General features: G+C 44.2%; 1 protein-coding gene across 3 annotated transcripts in view; it reads right to left on the reverse strand.

Moving 5' to 3' along the window:
• Positions 1 to 24986, reverse strand: part of ANKMY1 (ankyrin repeat and MYND domain containing 1) — a 79599-nt gene that overhangs the window by 22878 nt on the left and 31735 nt on the right. For all 3 annotated transcript variants that reach the window (XM_056564560.1, XM_056564559.1, XM_056564561.1), the window contains 4 exons: positions 18453 to 18608; positions 18216 to 18323; positions 17952 to 18083; positions 2180 to 2293 (listed from right to left, as the gene is read on the reverse strand). In XM_056564560.1, coding sequence (XP_056420535.1) covers positions 2180 to 2293; positions 17952 to 18083; positions 18216 to 18323; positions 18453 to 18608 — 510 coding nt within the window. The remainder of the gene's footprint in view (positions 1 to 2179; positions 2294 to 17951; positions 18084 to 18215; positions 18324 to 18452; positions 18609 to 24986) is intronic.

Here is a 24986-nt window from a genome sequence, read left to right on the forward strand (position 1 = left end):
CACAGATAAACTTGTAGGGAACATCAAGTTAAATATTTTTGCAAATACATTCATTTTGGAAATTTGTCTCCTTCTCCTGATATTTCTTCTCATTTCCTCCACTTGTTAAAGGGGTTATCCGGGAAAAAACTTTTTTTTTTATATATATCTACTGGCTCCAGAAAGTTAAACAGATTTGTATATTACTTCTATTAAAAAATCTTAATCTTTTCAGTACTTATGAGCTGCTGAAGTTGAGTTGTTCTTTTCTGTCTAAGTGCTCTCTGATGACACGTGTCTCGAGGACCGCCCAGTTTAGAGGCAAATCCCCATAGCAAACCTCTTCTACTCTGTGCAGTTCCCGAGAAAAGCAGAGATGTCAGCAGAGAGCACTGTTGTCAGACAGAAAACAACAACTCAACTTCAGCAGCTGATAATTCTTGAAAGGATTAAGATTTTTTTTAATAGAAGTAGTTTACAAATCTGTTTAACTTTCTGGAGCCAGTTGATATCAGAAAAAAAGTTTTCTTCCTGGAATACCCCTTTAACAGCTCATTGGTTAGGTTACAGACCACTACTCCACTCTAGTAGAGCTTCTAGAGCAGTGGTCTTCAACCTGCGGACCTCCAGATGTTGCAAAACTACAACTTCCAGCATGCCCGGACAGCCAACGGCTGTCCGGGCATGCTGGGAGTTGTAGTTTTGCAACATCTGGGAGGTCTGCAGGTTGAAGACCACTGTTCTAGAGCATAATGGTTGTCTGTAACCTGGGCAATGAGCTGTCAGCAATGGGGAGAAGAAGAGCAGAAATATCAGAAGGAAACATTTCTTAATGGTCTATTCACACGTACAGTATTCTGCGCAGATTTGATGGGCAGGATTTTCTGCTGCAGATCTCAATGTAAACTGAATGACTGAACAAAGCTTCAAATCCTGCGCATCAAATCTGCGCAGAATACAGTACGTGTGAATAGACCCTAAATGAGTGTATTTGCAAAAAGATTTTACTTGATGTGCCCTACAAGTTTAACTATCTTAGATGACATGACAATACCCCATTAACACTTAAAGGGGTATTCCAGGAAAAAACTTTTTTATATATATCAACTGGCTCCAGAAAGTTAAACAGATTAGTAAATTACTTCTATTAAAAAATCTTAATCCTTTCAAGAATTATCAGCTGCTGAAGTTGAGTTGTTGTTTTCTGTCTGACAACAGTGCTCTCTGCTGACATCTCTGCTTGTCTCAGGAACTGCACAGAGTAGAAGAGGTTTGTTATGGGGATTTGCTTCTAAACTGGGGGGTTCCCGAGACACGTGTCATCAGAGAGCACTTAGACAGAAAAGAACAACTCAACTTCATCAGCTCATAAGTACTGAAAGGATTAAGATTTTTTAATAGAAGTCATTTACAAATCTGTTTAACTTTCTGGAGCCAGTTGATATATTAAAAAAAGTTTTTTCCTGGATAACCCCTTTAAATGGGCACTGTCATGAAAACAAAAAATTGATATGTTGTAGTACTTAAGTACTACAACATATCTCTAATATAGTTTAATTAAAAAAAAAGTGATTTTAAAACAGTTTAAAATCACTTTTAAATTCGGCCACTAGGGGTCGCCCTCCTAGTGGCCGAATGCATTCAGCAGTGACGTCACCACTGAATTTCGACTCGTTGAAGCCTGGCAACAAGTCGAAATTCAATCACTGCTGTGCTCGCTCCCGCCTGTCAATCAGACAGACGGGAGCGAGCGCTTTGAAGGAAGAGGACGCGCGCAGGCTCGGGGACAAGGTAAAATATTATGTATACATGTATTATGTATATGTTCAAGTATTATGTATACTGTTCACCTATACAGTATGCCTCCAGTTTCCCGACTACAACTCCCAGCATGCCCTGACAGCCAATAGATGTCAGGGCAAGCTGGGAGTTGCAGTGGGGAAACAGCTGGAGGCACCCTGTATAGGTGAACTACGGGCGGAAGTGCCAGCCCCAGCAGGCATCAGTGACGTGATGCCTGCTGGGTAAGTCTGCCTGGTAGTGAGCACACTACCAGGCAGACAAAAAAGCATTTTTAATATGTAAAAAAAAAAAAAAATTAAAGGCAGGGAGGGGGTTAGGGATAGATGGGTAATAGGCAGGGACAGAAAAAAAAAAGTGATGGTGGAAGCTACCCTTTAATATAACCAAGATAAATTACCTGGAAGTACTTGAAATAGGCATAGTCAGTGGCTGTGCCCAGCACAGTCCTTTTTCCATTTTCAATAATGATCGGCATCAGAATATTTGCGCCAGCTTTTATAAGCCTGTCCACCTGTGAATGACAATAAGGCGTCTTTATGACTTCAAGAATCAAAAGGTAGGATCCCAAAAAGGGGTGCATTGACTTGTTGGCACTGAGTGCGCTATGTCTGTTACCACAACTTTTAAATACAGTTTTCCCCACAAAGTAATCACAGGTAAAACACACTAAAACCATGTGCTTCATCTTTGACTACCAAGTAGACAGAAATTTGATGTAAAAAAAAGGCACACAGTATCGTTAATAGGCACATCACTGTTGAATTCACACTAAGGCTACCCATAATTCATGTACAGGGATCAGTGCTGAAAGTCAAGCAGGGAGGGGTGGGGGAGGGAGGAGCAATGCATGCAGGCGCTCAGCTTGGCTATCTGCAGCTCTAAGCATGATATAGAGCTGACAGATTCCCTTCAAATGAGACTTGATCTCTTAACAATATAATGTATATAGATAGAGAAATGTCTCATAACAAGTAGGCAAGGCTTCAGGGTCGCCCCAGCAGTGACTCGTTCATGGACTCTTTGTGTTTTGCTTTCTTCTTAACAAGCAGCGATTGTCTGAAACAGAGAACCCACTTAAAGGTTTAAGGTTGTGTTTGCGCAAAATTAAAACACGTAACTATATGGCCCTTGTTGTGAAGCGTGATGTTGAATGCTGAACATACCAGCTTGTAGCTTCATTCGGTTTTGCTTAGTGAGGGCCCCGCAGACAATGTATTAATTACACGACTGTCTCCGATACAATTACTGACTCAATTAAATAAATGAACACAGGGAATTCTGTAAATTAAAACTATAAATCAAAACAGACGCAACTCTATTGTGAGGAAACTGTATGGTTAAAGTTTTCCTATCACAGTGTGTGTGTTCTCTGGCTGCACAATCTACCGGCTGTCACAGTGTGTAGCATCAAGCGCCTGTTATTTCCAGGACAATATTTCTCCCAGAAGAAACATGTCGGCATTGATAATTACCTAGTTATAGGACAGGGCACGAGTGTACAGAATCTCTGGTTAACCCCACAAGGAGCTTCAGCCTTTGTATCATCATAATAATGCCCAGGCTACTGTAGGCAGAATAGTTTTCAAGATCCAGAGACTGTAACCAGGACATCCCAACCAATTACAAACCAAAAGATAAAACCGGCATTAGGTAACCAAAAACAGCAGATATAAGTATATCTACCAAGATATGGACACTGTGGGGGTTATTTATCATTGTGTTCTATTGCTTTTTTTGGTCTACATTTGGGGGTTTTTTGCATTTTTTTTTCAACGTTCTAAAATCTGTCATTTTGACCTTTTGGTGTTGCTAGACCATTTTTTAACCCCTTAAAGACCGGGGTTTTTTCCGTTTTTGCATTTTCGTTTTTTCCTCCTCACCTTTAAAAAATCATAACTCTTTCAATTTTGCACCTAAAAATCCACATGATGGCTTATTTTTTGCGCCACTGTCACGATGCTGGCTGGCAGGAGGTGGATCCTCTGTGCCAGAGAGGGATTGGCGAGGACCGCGCTAGTGGACCGGTTCTAAGCCACTACAGGTTTTCACCAGAGCCCGCCGCAAAGCGGGATGGTCTTGCTGCGGCGGTAGTGACCAGGTCGTATCCACTAGCAACGGCTCACCTCTCTGGCTGCTGAAGATACTGAAGAAAGGCGAGGTACAAGGGAGTAGGCAGTAGCAAGGTCGGACGTAGCAGAAGGTCGGGGGCAGGCGGCAAGGTTCGTAGTCAGGGGAGATAGCAAAGGTACTGGTACACAGGCTATTAAACACACAAGGAACGCTTTCACTGGCACTAAGGCAACAAGATCCGGCAAGGGAGTGCAAGGGAGGAGACTAGATATAGCCAGGGAACAGGTGGGAACCAATTAAGCTAATTGGGCCAGGCACCAATCATTGGTGCACTGGCCCTTTAAGTCTCAGGGAGCTGGCGCGCGCGCGCCCTAGAGAGCGGAGCCGCGCGCGCCAGCACATGACTGCAGGAGACGGGAACGGGTAAGTGACCTGGGATGCGATTCGCGAGCGGGCGCGTCCCGCTGTGCGAATCGCATCCCCAACGGCCATGGCAGAGCAGCGCTCCCGGTCAGCGCTGACCGGGGAGCTGCAGGGAGAAAGACGCCGTGAGCGCTCCGGGGAGGAGCGGGGACCCGGAGCGCTAGGCGTAACAGTACCCCCCCCCTTAGGTCTCCCCTTCTCTTTATCGGGTAACTGCCTCCCCTGGGATGAGGACACCGGGAAAGGATGGAGGGATTCCTCAACGGCAGGCAGAACCGCAGGAGTAGGAATGGGGAGAGAGGGCAGAGGGCGAGACCTGGCACGGGGCAGTGTGACACCAGGACGAGGGCCATGAGGGGACACAGAAGCTTGCCTGATGGAACTGGGAGGGGGGGAAGGGCATTTCCTGTGGCAGGCAGAGTCCTTAATGACCTTAGGGGGACCGGATACAGGAGGAACCACAGAGTTACGGCAAGGGTTACTGGGAACCGGTTTTAGACAGTTCATGGAACAAGAGGACCCCCAACTCTTGATCTCCCCAGTGGACCAATCCAGGGTTGGGGAATGAAGTTGAAGCCAGGGAAGTCCAAGGAGAATCTCCGAGGTGCAATTGGGGAGGACCAAAAGTTCAATCCTCTCGTGATGAGATCCGATGCTCATAAGAAGGGGCTCCGTGCGGAAACGTATGGTACAGTCCAACCTGGCTCCGTTGACCGCGGAAATGCGGAGTGGCTTGACAAGACGGGTCACCGGAATACGGAATTTATTCACAAAGGAGTCCCGAATAAAATTCCCAGAAGCTCCAGAGTCCAGGCAGGCCACGGCTGAGAGGGGAGAGCTGGCTGAAGTGGAAATCCGAACAGGTACCGTGAGACGTGGAGAAGCCGACTTGGCATCAAGAGACGCCACACCCACGAGAGCAGAGTGCGAGCGTGCGTTTCCCAGACGTGGAGGACGGATTGGGCAATCCACCAGAAAATGTTCAGTACTGGCACAGTACAGACAAAGATTCTCTTCCTTACGGCGATTCCTCTCTTCCAGGGTCAGGCGAGACCGATCCACTTGCATGGCCTCCTCGGCGGGAGGCCTAGGCGCAGATTGCAGTGGAGACTGTGGGAGAGGTGTCCAGAGATCTAAGTCTTTTTCCTGGCGGAGCTCTTGATGCCTCTCAGAAAAACGCATGTCAATGCGAGTGGCTAGATGAATGAGTTCATGCAGGCTAGCAGGAGTCTCTCGTGCGGCCAGAACATCTTTAATGTTGCTGGATAGGCCTTTTTTAAAGGTCGCGCAGAGAGCCTCATTATTCCAGGATAGTTCAGAAGCAAGAGTACGGAATTGTATGGCGTACTCGCCAACGGAGGAATTACCCTGGACCAGGTTCAGCAGGGCAGTCTCAGCAGAAGAGGCTCGGGCAGGTTCCTCAAAGACACTTCGAATTTCCGAGAAGAAGGAGTGAACAGAGGCAGTGACGGGGTCATTGCGGTCCCAGAGCGGTGTGGCCCATGACAGGGCTTTTCCAGAGAGAAGGCTGACTACGAAAGCCACCTTAGACCTTTCAGTAGGAAACAGGTCCGACATCATCTCCAAGTGCAGAGAACATTGCGAAAGGAAGCCACGGCAAAACTTAGAGTCCCCATTAAATTTGTCTGGCAAAGACAGGCGGAGGCTAGGAGTGGCCAGTCGCTGCGGAAGGGGTGCAGGAGCTGGCGGAGGAGATGGTTGTTGCTGCTGTAGCTGAGACTGAACTTGCTGTAGCTGTGACTGTTGCTGCTGTTGCTGTGACTGGAGCTGCTGTAGCATGGTGGTCAAGTACGACAGCTGGTGCTCTTGTCGGGCGACCAATGTAGGGAGGTCGGCGGCAGCTGGCAGAGGAACTTCAGCGGGATCCATGGCCGGATCTACTGTCACGATGCCGGCTGGCAGGAGGTGGATCCTCTGTGCCAGAGAGGGATTGGCGAGGACCGCGCTAGTGGACCGGTTCTAAGCCACTACAGGTTTTCACCAGAGCCCGCCGCAAAGCGGGATGGTCTTGCTGCGGCGGTAGTGACCAGGTCGTATCCACTAGCAACGGCTCACCTCTCTGGCTGCTGAAGATACTGAAGAAAGGCGAGGTACAAGGGAGTAGGCAGTAGCAAGGTCGGACGTAGCAGAAGGTCGGGGGCAGGCGGCAAGGTTCGTAGTCAGGGGAGATAGCAAAGGTACTGGTACACAGGCTATTAAACACACAAGGAACGCTTTCACTGGCACTAAGGCAACAAGATCCGGCAAGGGAGTGCAAGGGAGGAGACTAGATATAGCCAGGGAACAGGTGGGAACCAATTAAGCTAATTGGGCCAGGCACCAATCATTGGTGCACTGGCCCTTTAAGTCTCAGGGAGCTGGCGCGCGCGCGCCCTAGAGAGCGGAGCCGCGCGCGCCAGCACATGACTGCAGGAGACGGGAACGGGTAAGTGACCTGGGATGCGATTCGCGAGCGGGCGCGTCCCGCTGTGCGAATCGCATCCCCAACGGCCATGGCAGAGCAGCGCTCCCGGTCAGCGCTGACCGGGGAGCTGCAGGGAGAAAGACGCCGTGAGCGCTCCGGGGAGGAGCGGGGACCCGGAGCGCTAGGCGTAACAGCCACCAATTCTACTTTGTAATGACGTCAGTCATTTTACCCATAAATCTACAGCGAAACGAAAAAAAAAAATCTTCTCTTTACACCTTCTCTTTATTCTGTTGGTCCATATGGTTAAAATGATACCCTACTTATACAGATTTGATTTTGTCGTACTTCTGGAAAAAATCATAACTACATGCAGGAAAATTTATACTTTTAAAATTGTCATCTTCTGACTCCTATAACTTTTTTATTTTTCCGCGTATGGGGCGGTATGAGGGCTAATTTTTTTGCGTCGTGATCTGAAGTTTTTAGCGGTACCATTTTTGCATTGATAGGACTTATTAATCACTTTTTATTCATTTTTTCATGATATAAAGAGTGACCAAAAATACGCTATTGTAGACTTTGGAATTTTTTTGCGCGTACGTCATTGACCATGCAGTTTAATTAACCATATATTTTTATAATTCAGACATTTCTGCACGCGGCGATACCACATATGTTTATTTTTATTTACACAGTTTTTTGTTTTTTTTTATGGGAAAAGGGGGGTGATTCAAACTTTTATTAGGGAAGGGGTGAAATGATCTTTATTCACTATTTTTCTACACTTTTTTTTTGCAGTGTTATAGGTCCCATAGGGACCTATAACACTGCACACACTGATCTTTATCATTGATCACTGGTTTCTCATAGGAAACCAGTGATCAATGATTCTGCCGCTTGACTGCATCCACCATCCAACATGTCATCCACCATCCAACAATGTTATCCACCATCCAACAATGTTATCCACCATCCAACATGTCATCCACCATCCAACAATGTTATCCACCATCCAACAATGTTATCCACCATCCAACATGTCATCCACCATCCAACAATGTTATCCACCATCCAACAATGTTATCCACCATCCAACAATGTTATCCACCATCCAACAAGGTTACTGAATAATAAGGCCCTGAAGCCATTACAAATAGGTTTAAAAAAATGATAAATGAAAAATGATCTCAAATTACCAATTTCAGCTGGACCAGCCACCAATCTTATGGTTATCTTGACTTTCACTAATCCAAACTTCTGACTTGTCACTATGATGTCAAAAGTTTTTAACACTTTAGACACCATTGAACTGTCTTATGATACCTCTTTTCTTGTTTAGTTTAGACAAGAACTTGGCATAAAACATATAGGTTACAGATTTATATAGGATAAAGACCCCCATACACATTAGGCAAAAGTCATTAGAATGTGCCAATTAATGTATGTGGAGGCCTCCCAACAATCCTCCCACAGGTGATGATGGGCAAGAACACTGAATTTCCACATCTGATCCTCTCCGTCACTAGAGCTGCCTGACAGCAACTTTCTCCCCTTTCCCCTGTAACAAAACATGCATGCTCAATTGATCCGAGAATGGATGTGTAAGGGGGAATCTAGACAAATAGCTGTCAGCCAAATGATCATTAGGGCAACAACTTTTAAAGGTGTATGGGACCTTAAGACTTAAAGGGGTACTCTGCCTCTAGACATCTTATCCCCTATCCAAAGGATATCCAAAGGATAGGGGATAAGATGTCAGATCGCTGGAAGATCGCGACGTCACGACTCCGCCCCCCATGTGATGTCATGCCCCGCCCCCTCAAAGCAAGTCTATGGGAGGGGGCGTGACAGCCGTCAGGCCCCCTCCCAGAGACTTGCATTGAGGGGGTGGTGCATGACGTCACACGGGGGCAGAGTCGTGACGTCACGATCTTCCGTCCCCGTGGTCAGGAGGAATTAGCCAGAGAACCTCCAGCGCTTCCAGACGCAGTTACAGGTGGGTTCTGCTTGCTATATTGCGGGGGTCCCCAGCGGCGGGACCCCGGTGATCTGACATCTTATCCCCTATCCTTTGGATAGGGGATAAGATGTCTAGGGGCTGAGTAAGTGTTTTGGCTTTTCAGAGTTTCCTAAGCAGCAGGTATTCCCATGTAACAACATATGACTGGGTCCTTGAACTTCAGCCTCTGGGCTCCATCAATCCAGAGGATGAATGGATCAAGGTTGCTGGGTAAGACTAAAAAGGGGCTGCTGCACTGCATTCTCTCTGCTCTGAGGTTTAGTGGGAGTCTTGCCAGACTTACATAGATAAGAAAGTGATGGTATATGACTATATATGAGAGGATGCAGATCTCATTCATGTGAAATATGTACAGTGGGGAGAACAAGTATTTCATACACTGCTGATTTTGCAGGTTTGAAGAGATCTGTAATTTTTATCATAAGTACTCCTTAACTGTGAGAGACAGAACCTAAAACAAAAATCCAGAAAATCACATCGTATGATTTTAAATTGTATTTGTATTTTATTGCATGACAAGTATTTGATACATCAGAAAAGCATAACTTAATGGCCCTCATTTACTAAGAGTTGAGTGTGGATTTCTTTGTGGGTTTTAATTCCCTACAATTTATTTTCCATGGTATTTACTAAGGTTTCCCTACATTTTCCACTTTCCCTACATTTTGCTTTTTTTACACATGCTCTGATCTGTCTGGTTTTCCTCAGCTCAAATCCACCACATTTTAGGTGGAAACCTTAGTAAATATGTTTATTTGTGAGTTTTTGTGAAAATGTCGGGAACACGCCCATTTTCGGAGACCACGTCCCCTTTTCCCGGCAGCTATGCCCCTTTTTCGGGTTTTCTTAGCAAAATGGAGACTTAGTCTGGGTTTTTTAAATTCTGGCGCAAAATCTGGCGCAGACAGAATTTTTGGTGCAATTCGACAGAATCTGGCGGACAACCCGACAAAATATGTCGATTTGCAATAGTAAATGAGGGCAAATATGTGGTACAGAAACCTTTGTTTGCTATTACAGAGATCAAACATTCCCTGTAGTTCTTGACCAGGTTTGCACACACTGCAGCAGGGATTCTGGCCCACTCCTCCATAACCTTCAGGTTCTGGGGCTGTCGCTGGGCAATATGGACTTTTAGCTCCCTCCAAAGATTTTCTATTGGGTTCAGGTCTGTAGACTGTCTAGGCCACTCCAGGACCTTGAGATGCTTCTTACAGAGCCACTTCGGGTCGTTGTCATGCTGGAAAACCCAGCCACAACCCATCTTCAATACTCTAACTGAGGGAAGGAGGTTGTTGTCCAAGATCTCGGGATACATGGCTCCATCCTCCCCTCAATACTGTACAGTCATCCTGTCCCCTTTGCAGAAAAGCAGCCCCAAAGAATGATGTTTCCACCTCCATGCTTCATAGTTGGGATGGTGTTCTTGTAGTTGCTCTCATCCTTCTTCCTCCAAACAGGGCGAGTGGAGTTTAGACTAAAAAGCTCTATTTTTGTCTCATCAGACCACATGACCTTCCCCCATTCCTCCTCTGGATCATCCAGATGGTCACAGGCAAACTTCAGACAGGCCTGAACATGCGCTGGCTTAAGCAAGGGGACCTTGAGTATGCTGTAGTATTTTATTCCATGATGGCATAGTGTGTTACTAATGGTTTTCTTGGACACTGTGATCCCAGCTCTCTTCAGGTCATTGACCAGGTCCTGCCGTGTAGTTCTGGGCTCATCCCTCACCTTTCTCATGATCAATGATGCCCCACGAGGTGAGATCTTGCATGGAGCCCCTGACTGAGGGAGATTGACCGTCATCTTGAACTTCTTACATTTTCTAATAACAGTTCCAACAGTTCTTGCCTTCTCACCAAGCTGCTTGCCTCTTGTCCTGTAGCCCATCCCAGCCTTGTGCAGGTCTACAATTTTATCACTGATGTTTTTACACATCTCTCTGGTCTTGGCCATTGTGGAGAGGTAGAAGCCTGTTTGAGTGTGTGGACAGGTGTCTTTTATACAGATAACAAGTTCAAACAGGTGCAGTTAATATAAGTAATGAGTGGAGAATAGGAGGGCTTCTTAACTGGTTAACGACCATAGGCGTGTATACTCTTCCATGTGCCTTTAACCATTGTATGACGCGGGCACCCGCACCGGGTGACACCAACCTAATGGGGTGACACCAAGACGCTCCGCAGCACCCCCCCCCCCCCCCAGCTACACCAACACCCCCCATCTGTGCCCGACCGGCCTCCCTTCCGTCAGCAGACCCCCCCCCCCCCGCCTTCATCTGCGCTGTGTGTGCGGTGCACCCGTCCGTCAGCAACTCCCCCCTTTCACCTGCACTGTGCGCCCATCCGTTTTCACCCCCCCCCCCCCCTCACCTTCACCAGCACTGTGCCCGGCCTCCGCTCCCACGTCTGCGCCGGCCTGACGTCACACCGCATGGCCGCGCAGGAGGACATCAGTTACAGGGCACCCGGTGAGAAGGAGCGCTGCGCTGGATGGGTGAGTGTGTGTGTCTGTGTCTCTGTCTGTCTATGTTTGTGTGTGTGACTGTGTGTATGTGACTGTGTGTGTGTGTGTGTGTATGTGACTGTGTGTGTGTGTGTATGTGACTCTGTGTGTGTGTGACTGTGTGTGTGTGTGACTGTGTGTGTTTGTGTGACTCTCTGAGTGTGTGTGACTGTGTGTGTTTGTGCGACTCTGTGTGTTTTTGTGACTGTGTGTGTGTGACTGTGTGACTCTGTGTGTGTGTGACTCTGTGTGTGTATGTGTCTGTCTGTGAGTGTGTGTCTCTCTGACTGTGTGTGTGTTTGTGTGTGTGTCTCTCTGTGTTGTATATGTTTTTTTTGTGTGTGTGTGGGGGGGGGGCGGGGTTTTGGGGGGGGTTGAACCAGCGATCTAATGTGGGGAGACTTTGACCCATTGTGGGGAACCTGCAAGGGAACCTGCGGCCTAATGTGGGGAAACTACTACCAAATGTGTGGAGTCTATGCTACCTAATGTGGGGAGTCTATGCTACCTAATGTGGGGAATCTGTGCTACCAAATGTGGGGAGTCTATGCTACCTTATGTGGGGAATCTGTGCTACCTAATGTGGGGAATCTGTGCTACCTAATGTGGGGAAATTGCTACCTAATGTGGGGAATCTGTGCTACCTAATGTGGGGAAATTGCTACCTAATGTGGGGAAACTGGTACCTACCTAATGTGGGGGAACTGGTACCAAATGTGGGGAATCTATGCTGCCTAATGTGGGGAAAAGATGCTACCTAATGTGGGGAAACTGCTGCCTACCTAATGTGGGGGAACTGCTGCCTACCTAATGCTCCCCCCCCTGGCAGTAGCACCCTCATCATCCCCCAGCAAACCCCCCCCCCCCCCCAGCAGCACCTCCATCAGCAGATCCTGATGGTGGATGATGGCGGTGCTCCTGCCAGGAGGATGATCCTGCTGATGGATGATGGGGGTGATACTGCCAGGGGGGATGGCCAGTAGCACCCTCATCATCCTCCAGCAACACCCCCCAGTAGTAGCACCCCCATCATCCACTAGTAACACCACCAATACCCCCCTCCCGTGGTAATAGCATCAGCTAACGGATGTTGAGGGGTGTTACTGCGGTTGTGGTATTATATTCAGAGGGTGCACTGTATGGCAACGTTATATTCAGAGGGCGCAGTTTGTGGTAGTATTATATTCAGAGGGCGCAGTTTGTGGTAGTATTATTAGAGATGAGGGAACTTACAGTAAATTCGATTCGTCACGAACTTCTCGGCTTGGCAGTTGATGACTTATCCTGCGTAAATTAGTTCAGCTTTCAGGTGCTCCGTTGGGCTGGAAAAGGTGGATACAGTCCTAGGAAAGAGTCTCCTAGGACTGTATCCACCTTTTCCAGCCCACGGGAGCACCTGAAGGCTGAACTAATTTATGCATACTAAAGTCATCAACTGCCGAGCCGAGAAGTTTGTGACGAGTTGAATTTACTGTAGTTCGCTCATCTCTAAGTATTATATTCAGAGGGCGCAGTGGGTGGTAGTATTATATTCAGAGGGTACAGTATGTGGCGGTATTATATTCAGGGGTACAGTATGTGGCAGATTTATATTCAGGGGTACAGTATGTGGCAGATTTATATTCAGAGGGCGCAGTTTGTGGTAGTATTATATTCAGAGGGCGCAGTGGGTGGTAGTATTATATTCAGAGGGTACAGTATGTGATAGTATTATATTCAGTGGGTACAGTGTGTGGCGGTATTATATTCAGGGGTACAGTATGTGGCAGATTTATATTCAGGGGTACAGTATGTGGCAGATTTATATTCAGAGGGTACAATATGTGGCAGATTTATGTTCAGAGGGCACAGTGTGTGGTAGTATTATATTCAGAGGGCACAGTGTGTGGTAGTATTATATTCAGAGGGCGCAGTGGGTGGTAGTATTATATTCAGAGGGTACAGTACGTAGCAGTATTATATTCAGTGGGTACAGTGTGTAGCGGTATTATATTCAGGGGTACAGTATGTGTTGGTATTCAGAATGTACAGTGTGTGGTAGTATTATATTCAGTGGGTATGGTGTATGGAAGATTTATAATCAAAGAGTATAGTGTATAGTAGTATTATATTTAGAGGATACAGTGTCTGGCAGGTTTATAATAATTATTGTTTTCATATAGAGGATGAGAATGCGCTGACATAGTGAGGAGACGTCTGGGCGTTACATTCTGCGGAGAGAAGAAGATTTAGCTGGAACAGGTGGTATGTTACATCTGAATTAGATAAGGGAAGACTATAGAGAAGACGTCACCTGTAGTCACTGATATCATTATGTATTCTCCTCACTATAGAGAAGACGTCACCTGTAATCACTGATATCATTGTGTATTCTCTTCACTATAGAGAAGACGTCACCTGTAATCACTGATATCATTGTGTGTTCTCCTCACTATAGAGAAGACGTCACCTGTAGTCACTGATATCATTATGTATTTTCCTCACTATAGAGAAGACGTCACCTGTAATCACTGATATCATTGTACATTCTCCTCACTATAGAGAAGACGTCACCTGTAGTCACTGATATCATTGTACATTCTCCTCTCTATGTCCTATCAGAGCTGTAGTCGCTTGTCAGTTCTACAGATAGGTGAGTGAAACTACAACTCCCAGCATAACCTCACCACTGCTCAAAGGGGTACTCTACTGGAAAAAAAATTTTTAATCAACTGGTGCTACAAAGTTAAACAGATTTGTAAATTACTTCTATTTAAACATCTCAATCCTTCCAGTACTTATTAGCTGCTGTATAAGCGATTCACAGGAAGTTATTTTCTTTTTTAATTTCTTTTCTGTCTGACCCCAGTGCTCTGTGCTGACATCTCTGTCGATGTCAAGAGCTGTCCATAGTAGGAGCAAATCCCCATAGCAAACCTATCCTGCTCTGGACAGTTCCTGACATGGACAGAGGTGTCAGCAAATAGCACTGTGGTCAGACTGGAAAGAACTACACAACTTCCTGTGGAGCATACACCAGCTTATAAGTACGGTAAGTATTAAGATTTTAAATAGAAGTAATTTAAAAATCTGTTTAACTTTCTGGCACCAGTTGATATAAAAGTAAATGTTTTCCAGTGGAGTACCCCTTTAAGTAATTCTAGGAGCTGTATATTTAAATGGTGAAAACTTCTTTAACACTTTCTCATTCTGTGGCAACTGGTATATTTGATTATTATACTGGAATTTCTCACAATGCGCTACAACAGTGGTGTCTGTGACAACAGGCTAAAAACTTACTGGGGGGAGGAGGGAGGTATGGGGGTGACACCATTTTCTACCGCACCGGGTGACACCAAACCTAGCAACGCCACTGCCGGCCGGCTGCCAGCTTATTCTTGTAGCTGGGGGCTGGTGTTAATAGCCGACATGCAGCGATTGCTGCGGCCGGCTATTAACCCTTTAGATCGCCACTGTCAAAGTTGACAGTGGCGTCTAAAGGAAGCTGTGAACACTCCCTGGTGGTCCAGTGGGGTGTATCACCCCCCCCAGCAGCGCAATCACAGGGGGGCGATCCACTGTGGAGGTAGCCGGGGGGCTTACCTCTGCTGCTGCGGCTATCCCAGCTCTCCCATTGATAAAGCCTGGCAGGACCAGGCTTTATCAATGGAGTGCAGATCACACAGATCAATGTGGTTCTATGAACCACATTGATCTGTATGAGAAATCTAATGACTCCTCCTAAAAGCCCCCTAAGGGGACTAACAAAGTGTAAAAAATTTTTTTAACAAAAGTAAAAAAAATAAAAATTAAAAAAACACATTAACCCTTTCCTAATTAAAAGTTAAAATCACCCCCTTTTCCCAAATTCCATATAAAAAATATAAAAACATAATAAAAATAAACACATGTGGTATCGCCGCGTGCGTAAATGTCTGAACTATAAAAATATAATGTTAATTAAACTGCACAGTCAATGGCGTATATGTAAAAAAATACCAAAGACCAAAATTGAACTTTGTATACTAGTAGGAAAGATGAAGATATCCGGCGCAGCAAGAGCTCAAATGCAAAAATGTTTATTCCGAACAGCAACACACAGGAACGAACAGCAGTGACGCGTATCAATCGTCCAAGCGATTTTAATCATACTGGCACAATGATCACAATGTTGGAAGGTCTATATAGGGGAGGTGCGATCCCTCCCCACATGGGAAACTCCATTACAGAAATACATTTGTTTTTAAGACTTGAACAAGCATAAATACTATGACACAAAGTAAAACAAAATCCAAAAAATCAATACATAAATAATAATAAACTTCAGTGCTATTAAAAACTTGTAACAGAAAAAGAGTTGTATACTCCATATCACATGAAGGCAAATATTTATAATAGTATAATAAAACATATATTTACTGTTGCCATGTCATGTGGAAGGGAGAACACAAGTTTGATTACAACCTGAGGGAAAAGATCAAATATGAAAAAAAAATAAAAAAAAATAAAGTAAATAGAAATAACAATATATGTATGTCACATGGGAAAAAGTAATAATTTCATCCATGTTTATAGGGAGAACAGGTGATTATAAACTGATAGATAGAGGTCATCACAGCTTGATGGTCTGAAAAAATATAGCTCAAAAATACTATGGATGACTAATAGTGTAAAATTACATCCTGCCGTTTATTTAACCCCTTCAGCAGGATGTAATTTTACATTATTAGTCATCCATAGTATTTTTTAGCTATATTTTTTTAGACCATCAAGCTGTGATGACCTCTATCTATCAGTTTATAATCACCTGTTCTCTCTATAAACATGGATGAAATTATTACTTTTTCCCATGTGACATACGTATATTGTTATTTCTAATTACTTTATTTATATATATTTTTATTTATTTTTCATATTTGATCTTTTCCCTCAGGTTGTAATCAAACTTGTGTTCTCCCTTCCACATGACATGGCAACAGTAAATACCGTATATGTTTTATTATACTATTATAAATATTTGCCTTCATGTGATATGGAGTATACAACTCTTTTTCTGTTACAAGTTTTATAGACCTTCCAACATTGTGATCATTGTGCCAGTATGATTAAAATCGCTTAGACGATTGAAACGCGTCACTGCTGTTCGTTCCTGTGTGTTGATGTATCGGAATAAACATTCTTGCATTTGAGCTCTTGCTGCGCCGGATATCTTCATCTTTCCTACTAATTGTCTGCCAGCATTGTCCGGGCTGGATCAGCGACGCGGCAACTGCCGGCTAAGGGGTGAGCTGGAAATACCTTTGAACTGTTCTAACAATTTTTAAAAACCAATCAAAAAGTCCCATCAAAACAAAAATGGTACCGATGAAAACTTCAGATCACAGCACAAAAAATGAGCCCTCATAAATCACTGGATACGGAAAAATAAAAAAAGTTATAGGGGTAAGAAAAGGACAATTTTAAACATACTAATTTTGGTGCATGTAGTTATAATTTTTTTAAAGTAGTGAAATAAAGAAAAACCTATATACATTGGTTATCATTGTAACCATATGGACCTACAGAATAAATATATGGTGACATTTTTACTTAAAAACTGAACTGCGTAAAAGACCCCAAAAGTTACAAAATGACTTTTTTTTCCCCAATTTTGCTACACAAATATTTTTTTTCTGGGTTCGCCGTAAATTTAGTGGTGAGATGATTGATGTCATTACAAAGTACAATTGGTGGCGCAAAAAATAAGCCCTCATATGAGTCTGTAGGTGCACAATTGAAAGTGTTATGATTTTTAGAAGGTGATGAGGAAAAACCCGTGGTCCTTAAAGGGTTAAAAAACAAAACAAAAACACAGGTCTGTGAGAGCCGGAATTCTTACTGGTTGGTAGGGGATCAAATACTTATGTCATGCAATAAAATTCTAATTATTTTTTTAAAATCATACATGCTTCGTAAGTAAGAAAACCTGCTAAATCGTCAGTGTATCAAATACTTGTTCTCCTCACTGTATGTGGTTGATCATTTATTTGAATGCCCACCATGTACTACATTACCACAGCAGCAGCCGCTCTGGAGTCTGTTCCATGTGAGTGGTGTTAATGGGGTTATCCAGGAAAAAACTTATATATATATATATATATATATATATATATATATATATCTCAACTGGCTCCAGAAAGTTAAACAGATTTGTAAATTACTTCTATTAAAAAAATCTTAATCCTTTCAGTACTTATGAGCTTCTGAAGTTAAGTTGTTCTTTTCTGTCTAAGTGCTCTCTGATGACATGTGTCTCGTGAACCGCCCAGTTTAGAAGAGGTTTGCTATGGGGATTTGCTTCTAAACTGGGCGGTTCCCAAGACACGTGTCACCAGAGAGGACTTAGACAGAAAAGAACAACTCAACTTCAGAAGCTCATAAGTACTGAAATGATTAAGATTTTTTAATAGAAGTCATTTACAAATCTGTTTAACTTTCTGGAGCCAGTTGATATATATAAAAAAAAAAAAGTTTTTTTTCCTGGGTAACCCCTTTAATACTGTTCATTACATCTCCTATGAAATATTTAGATCAGTGGTCTCCAACCTGCTGACCTCCATATGTTGCAAAACTACAACTCCCAGCATGCCCGGACAGCCAACGGCTGTCCGGGCATGCTGGGAGTTGTAGTTTTGCAACATCTGGAGGTCCGCAGGTTGGAGATCACTGCTCTAGATGGATATCCTAAAAATGTATTCTTACCAAAGCTATTCTAGCCGCTAGAGTTCTTTTCTTCTCATAAGCAATATTTACAGCGGTGCATAAAGCACTGCCAACTCCTCTGCTGAGGGCCAGGTTAGGGTCTGCTCCATTAGCCAACAGTTCTTTTACAGCCTGGAAAACAGCAAAGAATGTATGAACTGAATAGGTGTTATAGAACAAGATACCAAAATCTTTACTTATGAACAAAGCACCACAATAAGATAATCTGGAATGATCCAGGGATGTAAAGAAGCCAAATCTCACCAAGTCATTTCCACTGGCAATGGCCAAGGACAGAGGAGAGTGACCGCTCCATAGGGTGTTGACCTTGGCATTGTGGGCAAGAAGTAAAGAAATGGTTTCCCTGGCAAACTGCAAAATAAAAAAAGACATATTATAGCTTTAATTTAGGATACAGACACTGATCAGCAATTCCAAACTTCACATCCCCTCTAAATGCAATAACTATATTTTTTTAATAAATGTTTGCTGTTAACCTACCTTGTAGTTGTCCTCACGTTCACATGCAACATGCAGGGGGGTACGACCTCCTTCTTCTGGGACACCGGGGGTCTTGTCAAAGTAGTTATAAAGAGGAAGACCTGATTCAAAACCGCCTTTCATAGAAAACCCAAGGATCACACCACGAGTCTCCCCCTGAAGAAACATTTTACATATAGTTAAACTATAATGCCAATTTTTCTGCTATTATTTTTGTTGCCTACCAACCTATCAGTGCATTGCATTACTACTTTATCTGGGCGACCACATTTGAAGTACATGTAACTACTGACGTTAAAGGGCATTTTAGCAAACAACGTAATGGAAACAGAGTGTAAGTTGAGGGAAAATGCCTGCGTCTATCCTACATAACGTCTTTGTGAAGCTGCTAGATTTGCATCCATTTATAAAGACAAAGGGGGGGATTTATGAAGCCTTTTACTCTGGTACTGATGTAAGAAATGTGATCAGAACCAGATTCATAACATGCCCTTCACCATGTAATCAATTTGGGGCAGGAACACAGTTCCCACCACATTAATTAATAGAGTAAAAAGACGTTCAACTACTCCACTTTTTCTAGATAAGTCTTTAATGTAATTCATAAATAAATATATATATATATATATATATATATATACCTACAGTCATGGGCGTAAATCTTGGCACACCTGAAATTGAAATGAAGTATTTCGAACAGAAAAGGATTGCAGTAACACGTTTTGCTATACACATGTTTATTGGAACTAAACAAAAAAAGGCAGAAAAAAAGCAAATTGGACATAATGTCACACCAAACTCCAAAAATGGGGTGGACAAAATTATTGGTACCCTTAACCCCTTAAGGACCCAGCCATTTTACACCTCAGGACCCGGCCATTTTTTGCACATCTGACCACTGTCACTTTAAACATTAATAACTCTGGAATGCTTTTAGTTATCATTCTGATTCCGAGATTGTTTTTTCGTGACATATTCTACTTTAACATAGTGGTAAAATTTTGTGGTATCTTGCATCCTTTCTTGGTGAAAAATCCCAAAATTTTATGAAAAATTTGAAAATTTAGCATTTTTCTAACTTTGAAGCTCTCTGCTTGTAAGGAAAATGGATATTCCAAATAATTTTTTTTTTTATTCACATATACAATATGTCTACTTTATGTTTGCATCATAAAATTTACGTGTTTTTACTTTTGGAAGACACCAGAGGGCTTCAAAGTTCAGCAGCAATTTTCCAATTTTTCACAAAATTTCCAAACTCACAATTTTTCATGGACCAGTTCAGGTTGGAAGTGGATTTGAAGGGTCTTCATATTAGAAATACCCCACAAATGACCCCATTATAAAACCTGCACCCCCCAAAGTATTCAAAATGACATTCAGTCCGCGTTTTAACCCTTTAGGTGTTTCACAGGAATAACAGCAAAGTGAAGGAGCAAATTCACAGTCTCCATTTTTTACACTCGCATGTTCTTGTAGACCCAATTTTTGAATTTTTACAAGGGGAAAAAGGAGAAAATGTATACTTATATTTGTAGCCCAATTTCTCTCGAGTAAGCACATACCTCATATGTCTATGTAAAGTGTTCGGCGGGCGCAGTAGAGGGCTCAGAAGCGAAGGAGCGACAAGGGGATTTTGTAGAGTACGTTTTTTTTAAATGGTTTTTGGGGGGCATGTTGCATTTAGGAAGCCCCTATGGTGCCAGAACAGCAAAAATCCCCCACATGGCATACCATTTTGGAAACTAGACCCCTTGAGGAATGTAACAAGGAATAAAGTGAGCCTTAATACCCCACAGAAGTTTCACGACTTTTGCATATGTAAAAAAATAAAAATAAAATTTCACTAAAATGTGTGTTTCCCCCCAAATTTCACATTTTTGCAAGGGTTAATAGCAGAAAATACCCCCCAAACATTGTAACCCCATCTCTTCTGAGTATGAAGGTACCCCATAAGTTGACCTGAGGTGTACTATGGGTGAACTACAATGCTCAGAAGAGAAGGAGTCATATTTGGCTTTTTGAGAGCAAATTTTGCTCGGGGGGCATGTCGCATTTAGGAAGCCCCTATGGTGCCAGGACAGCAAAAAAAAAACAAATGGCATACCATTTTGGAAACTAGACCCCTTGTGGAACGTAACAAGAAATAAAGTGAGCCTTAATACCCCACAGGGGTTTCACGACTTTTGCATACGTAAAAAAAAAATCACTAAAAGGTGTGTTTCCCCCCCAAATTTCACATTTTTGCAAGGGTTAATAGCAGAAAATACCCCCCAAAATTTGTAACCACATCTCTTCTGAGTATGGAGGTACCCCATAAGTTGACCTGAAGTGCACTACGGGCGAACTACAATGCTCAGAAGAGAAGGAGTCATATTTGGCTTTTTGAGAGCAAATTTTGCTCGGGGGGCATGTCGCATTTAGGAAGCCCATATGGTGCCAGGACAGCAAAATAACCCCCACATGGCATACCATTTTGGAAACTAGACCCCTTGCGGAATGTAAGAAGGCGTAAAGTGAGCATTTACCCCCCACTGGTGTCTGTCATATCTTTGGAACAGTGGGCTGTACAACATTTTTAATTTGCACAGCCCACTGTTCCAAAGATCTGTCAGACACCAGTGGGGTGTAAATTCTCACTGCACCCCTCATTACATTCCGTGAGGGGTGTAGTTTCCGAAATGGGGTCACATGTGGGGTTTTTTTTTTTTTGCGTTTGTCAAAACCGCTGTAACAATCAGCCACCCCTGTGCAAATCACCTCAAATGTACATGGCGCACTCTCCCTTCTGGGCCTTGTTGTGCGCCCCCAGAGCAGTTTGCACCCACATATGGGGTATCTCCGTACTCGGGAGAAATTGCGTTACAAATTTTGGGGGGCTTTTTTCCCCTTTACCTCTTGTCAAAATGAAAAGTATAGGGCAACACCAGCATGTTAGTGTAAAAAGTTTATTTTTTTACACTAACATGCTGGTGTAGACCCCAACTTCACCTTTTCATAAGGGGTTAAAGGAGAAAAAGACCCCCAAGATTTGTTAGTCAATTTCTCCCGAGTACGGTGATACCCCATATGTGGCCCTAAACTGTTGCCTTGAAATACGACAGGGCTCCAAAGTGAGAGCGCCATGTGCATTTGAGGCCTGAATTGGGGATTTGCATAGGGGTGGACATAGGGGTATTCTACGCCAGTGATTGCCAAACAGGGTGCCTCCAGCTGTTGCAAAACTCCCAGCATGCCTAGACAGTCAACGGCTGTCCGGCAATACTGGGAGTTGTTTTGCAACAGCTGGAGGCTCCATTTTGGAAAGAGTGGCGTACCAGGCGTTTTTCATTTTTATTGGGGAGGGAGGGGGGCTGTGTAGGGGTATGTGTATATGTAGTGTTTTTTACTTTTTATTTTATTTTGTGTTTTTAGGGTACAGTCACACGGGCGGGGGATTACAGCGAGTTTGAGCTGCCGCGCAAAATTTGCTGCATTGCAAACTTGCAGCCCGATACTCACTGTAAGCCCCCTGCCCATGTGAATGTACCCTGTACATTCACAGGGGGGGGACCTCCAGCTGTTGCAAAACTACTACTCCCAGCATGCCTGAGAATGTTTGGGAGTTGTGGTTTTGCAACAGCTGGAGGCACACGGGTTGGGAAACACTGAGTTAGGAAACAATGTTTCCCAACCAGTGTGCCTCCAGCTGTTGCAAAACCACAACTCCCAAACATTCTCAGGCATGCTGGGAGTAGTAGTTCGGCAACATCTTTAGAGCCAGATGTTGCCGAACTACAACTCCCAGCATGCTTGGAGTTGTAGTTTTGCAACATCTGGAGGACTACAGTTTGCAGACCACTAATACAGTGGTTCCCAATCTGTGCCCTTCCAGATGTTGCAAAACTACAACCCCCAGTATGCCAAAACTGTCCAGGCATGCTGGGAGTTGTAGTTCTGCAACATCTGAAGGGCCAGATGTTACAGCACTACAACTCCCAGCATGCCTGGACAGTAAGGGCATGCTGAGGATGTGTAGTTTTGCAACATCTGGAAGGGCACAGTGGTCCAAAAACTGTGGACCTCCAGATGTTGCAAAACTGCAACTCCCAGCATGCCCAGACGCCAAGGGCTGTCTGGGCATGCTGGGAGTTGTAGTTTACAGGGTCCTATTACAGCAATGCATGTCGCTTTACGGCGACGTGCATTGCTGTAAAGGGCCCGACCACGGCTGAAGATATACTCACCTGTCGCCGCCGCCGCCGCCATCTTCATCGTCTGGATCCGGGTCTTCAGGGACGAGGTAAGTACCGGGGCCGGTCCCCAGCACTCCCCCGTCCCCCGCCGCGTCCTCCGGTCTTCCTCCCGTCCTCTCCGGACTTTCAGGGGCAGGGCAGGACGGGAGGAAGTAACCGTCCCCCCTCCTGCGATTGGTCGGTTAACTAACCGACAGATCGCAGGGTATAGGAGGAGGTGGCAGGCTTGTCACCTCACTCCTATACGTTAGCATGGTCCTGGCTGTCTGTGACAGCCGGGATCATGCAAAATTACCGGGCGGTCGGGTTCCAGAGACCCGATCAGCCCGGTATCGCCGCAGATCGCAAGGGCGATTTCCCTTGCGATTTGCGGCGATCGCCGACATGGGGGGCCTACATGGCCCCCCTCGGCGTTTGCCCTGGATGCCTGCTGAAGGATTTCAGCAGGCATCCGGTTCCGATCTCTGCCCGGCGAGCGGCAGAGACCGGAAAACGCCAGGACGTACGGGGACGTCCTGGGTCCTTAAGGCCCAGGGTGCGGGGACGTCCCCGTACGTCCTGGGTCCTTAAGAGGTTAAAGGAGTATTCCAGGCAAAACCTTTTTTTTATATATATATCAACTGGCTCCGGAAAGTTTTACAGATTTGTAAATTAATTCTATAAAAAAATCTTAATCCTTCCAATAGTTATCAGCTGCTGAAGTTTTCTGTCTAACTGCTCAATGATGATGTCACGTCCCGGGAGCTGTGCATGATGGGAGAATATCCCCATAGGAGCTGCACAGCTCCCGGGACGTGAGTCATCAGAAAGCAGTTAGACAGAAAACAACAACTCAACTTCAGAAGCTAATAACTATTGGAAGGATTAAGATTTTATAATAGAAGTAATTTACAAATCTGTTTAACTTTCCGGAGCCAGTTGATATATAAAAAAAAGTTTTGGCCTGGAATACCCCTTTAACTTAATATTTGGTTGCACACCCTTTGGAAAAAATAACTGAAATCAGTTGCTTCCTATAACCATCAATAAGCTTCTTACACCTCTCAGCTGGAATGTTGGACCACTCTTCATTTGCAAACTGCTCCAGGTCTCTCTTATTGGAAGGGCGGCTTTTCCCAACAGCAATTTTAAGATCTCTCCACAGGTGTTCAATGGGATTTAGATCTGGACTCATTGCTGGCCACTTCAAAACTCTCCAGCGCTTTGTTGCCATCCATTTCTGGTGCTTTTTGACATATGTTTGGGGTCATTGTCCTGCTGGAAGACTCAAAATCTGCAAACCCAGCTTTCTGACACTGGGCTGTACAGTGCGACCCAAAATCCATTGGTAATCATCAGATTTCATGATGCCTTGCACACATTCAAGGCACCCAGTGCCAGAGGCAGCAAAACAACCCCAAAACATCATTGAACCTCCACCATATTTCACTGTAGGTACTGTGTTCTTTTGTTTGTAAGCCTCATTCTTTTTTCGGTAAACAGTCGAATGATGTACTTTACCAAAAAGCTCTTATCTTGGTCTAATCTGTCCACAAGACGTTTTCCCAGAAGGATTTTTGCTTCTGGTTCATTTTGGCAAAATGTAGTTTGTTTTTTTATGTCTCTGTGTCAGTAGTGAGGTCCTGCTGGGTCTCCATAGCATTTCATTTCATTTAAATGTCGACGGACAGTTCGCGCTGCCACTGATGCTCCCTGAGCCTGCAGGAAAGCTTGAATATCTTTGGAACTTGTTTGGGGCTGCTTATCCACTATCCGAACTATCCTGCGTTGACATCTTCATCAATTTTTCTCTTCAGTCCACACCCAGGGAGATTAGCTACAGTGTCATGGGTTGCAAACTTCTTGATGATGTTGCACACTGTGGACTAAGGCAAATCTAGATCTCTGGAGATGAAATTTTTCCCCAATTTTGGTTCTCAAGTCCTCAGACAGTTCTCTTCTCCTCTTTCTGTTGTCCATCCTTAGTGTGGCACATACAGACACACGATGCAAAGGCTAAGTGAACTTCTCTCCTTTTTTATCTGCTTTCAGGTGAGATTTTTATATTGCCCACACCTGTCACTTGCCCCAGGTGAGTTTAAAAGAACATCACATGCTTGAAACAATCTTATTTGTCCACAATTTTGGAGTTTGGTGTGACATTATGTCCAATTAGCTTTTTTTCCTCCCTTTTTGGTCTAGTTCCAATACACGCAAAGGGAATAAACATGTGTATAGCAAAACGTGTGTTACTGCGATCCTTTTCTGTGAGAAACAATTCATTGTCTTGAAAAATGTCTGGGGGTGCCAACATTTATGG

Source organism: Hyla sarda, chromosome 3 (genome assembly GCF_029499605.1).
Source record: "Hyla sarda isolate aHylSar1 chromosome 3, aHylSar1.hap1, whole genome shotgun sequence".
NCBI classification, from domain to species: domain Eukaryota; kingdom Metazoa; phylum Chordata; class Amphibia; order Anura; family Hylidae; genus Hyla; species Hyla sarda.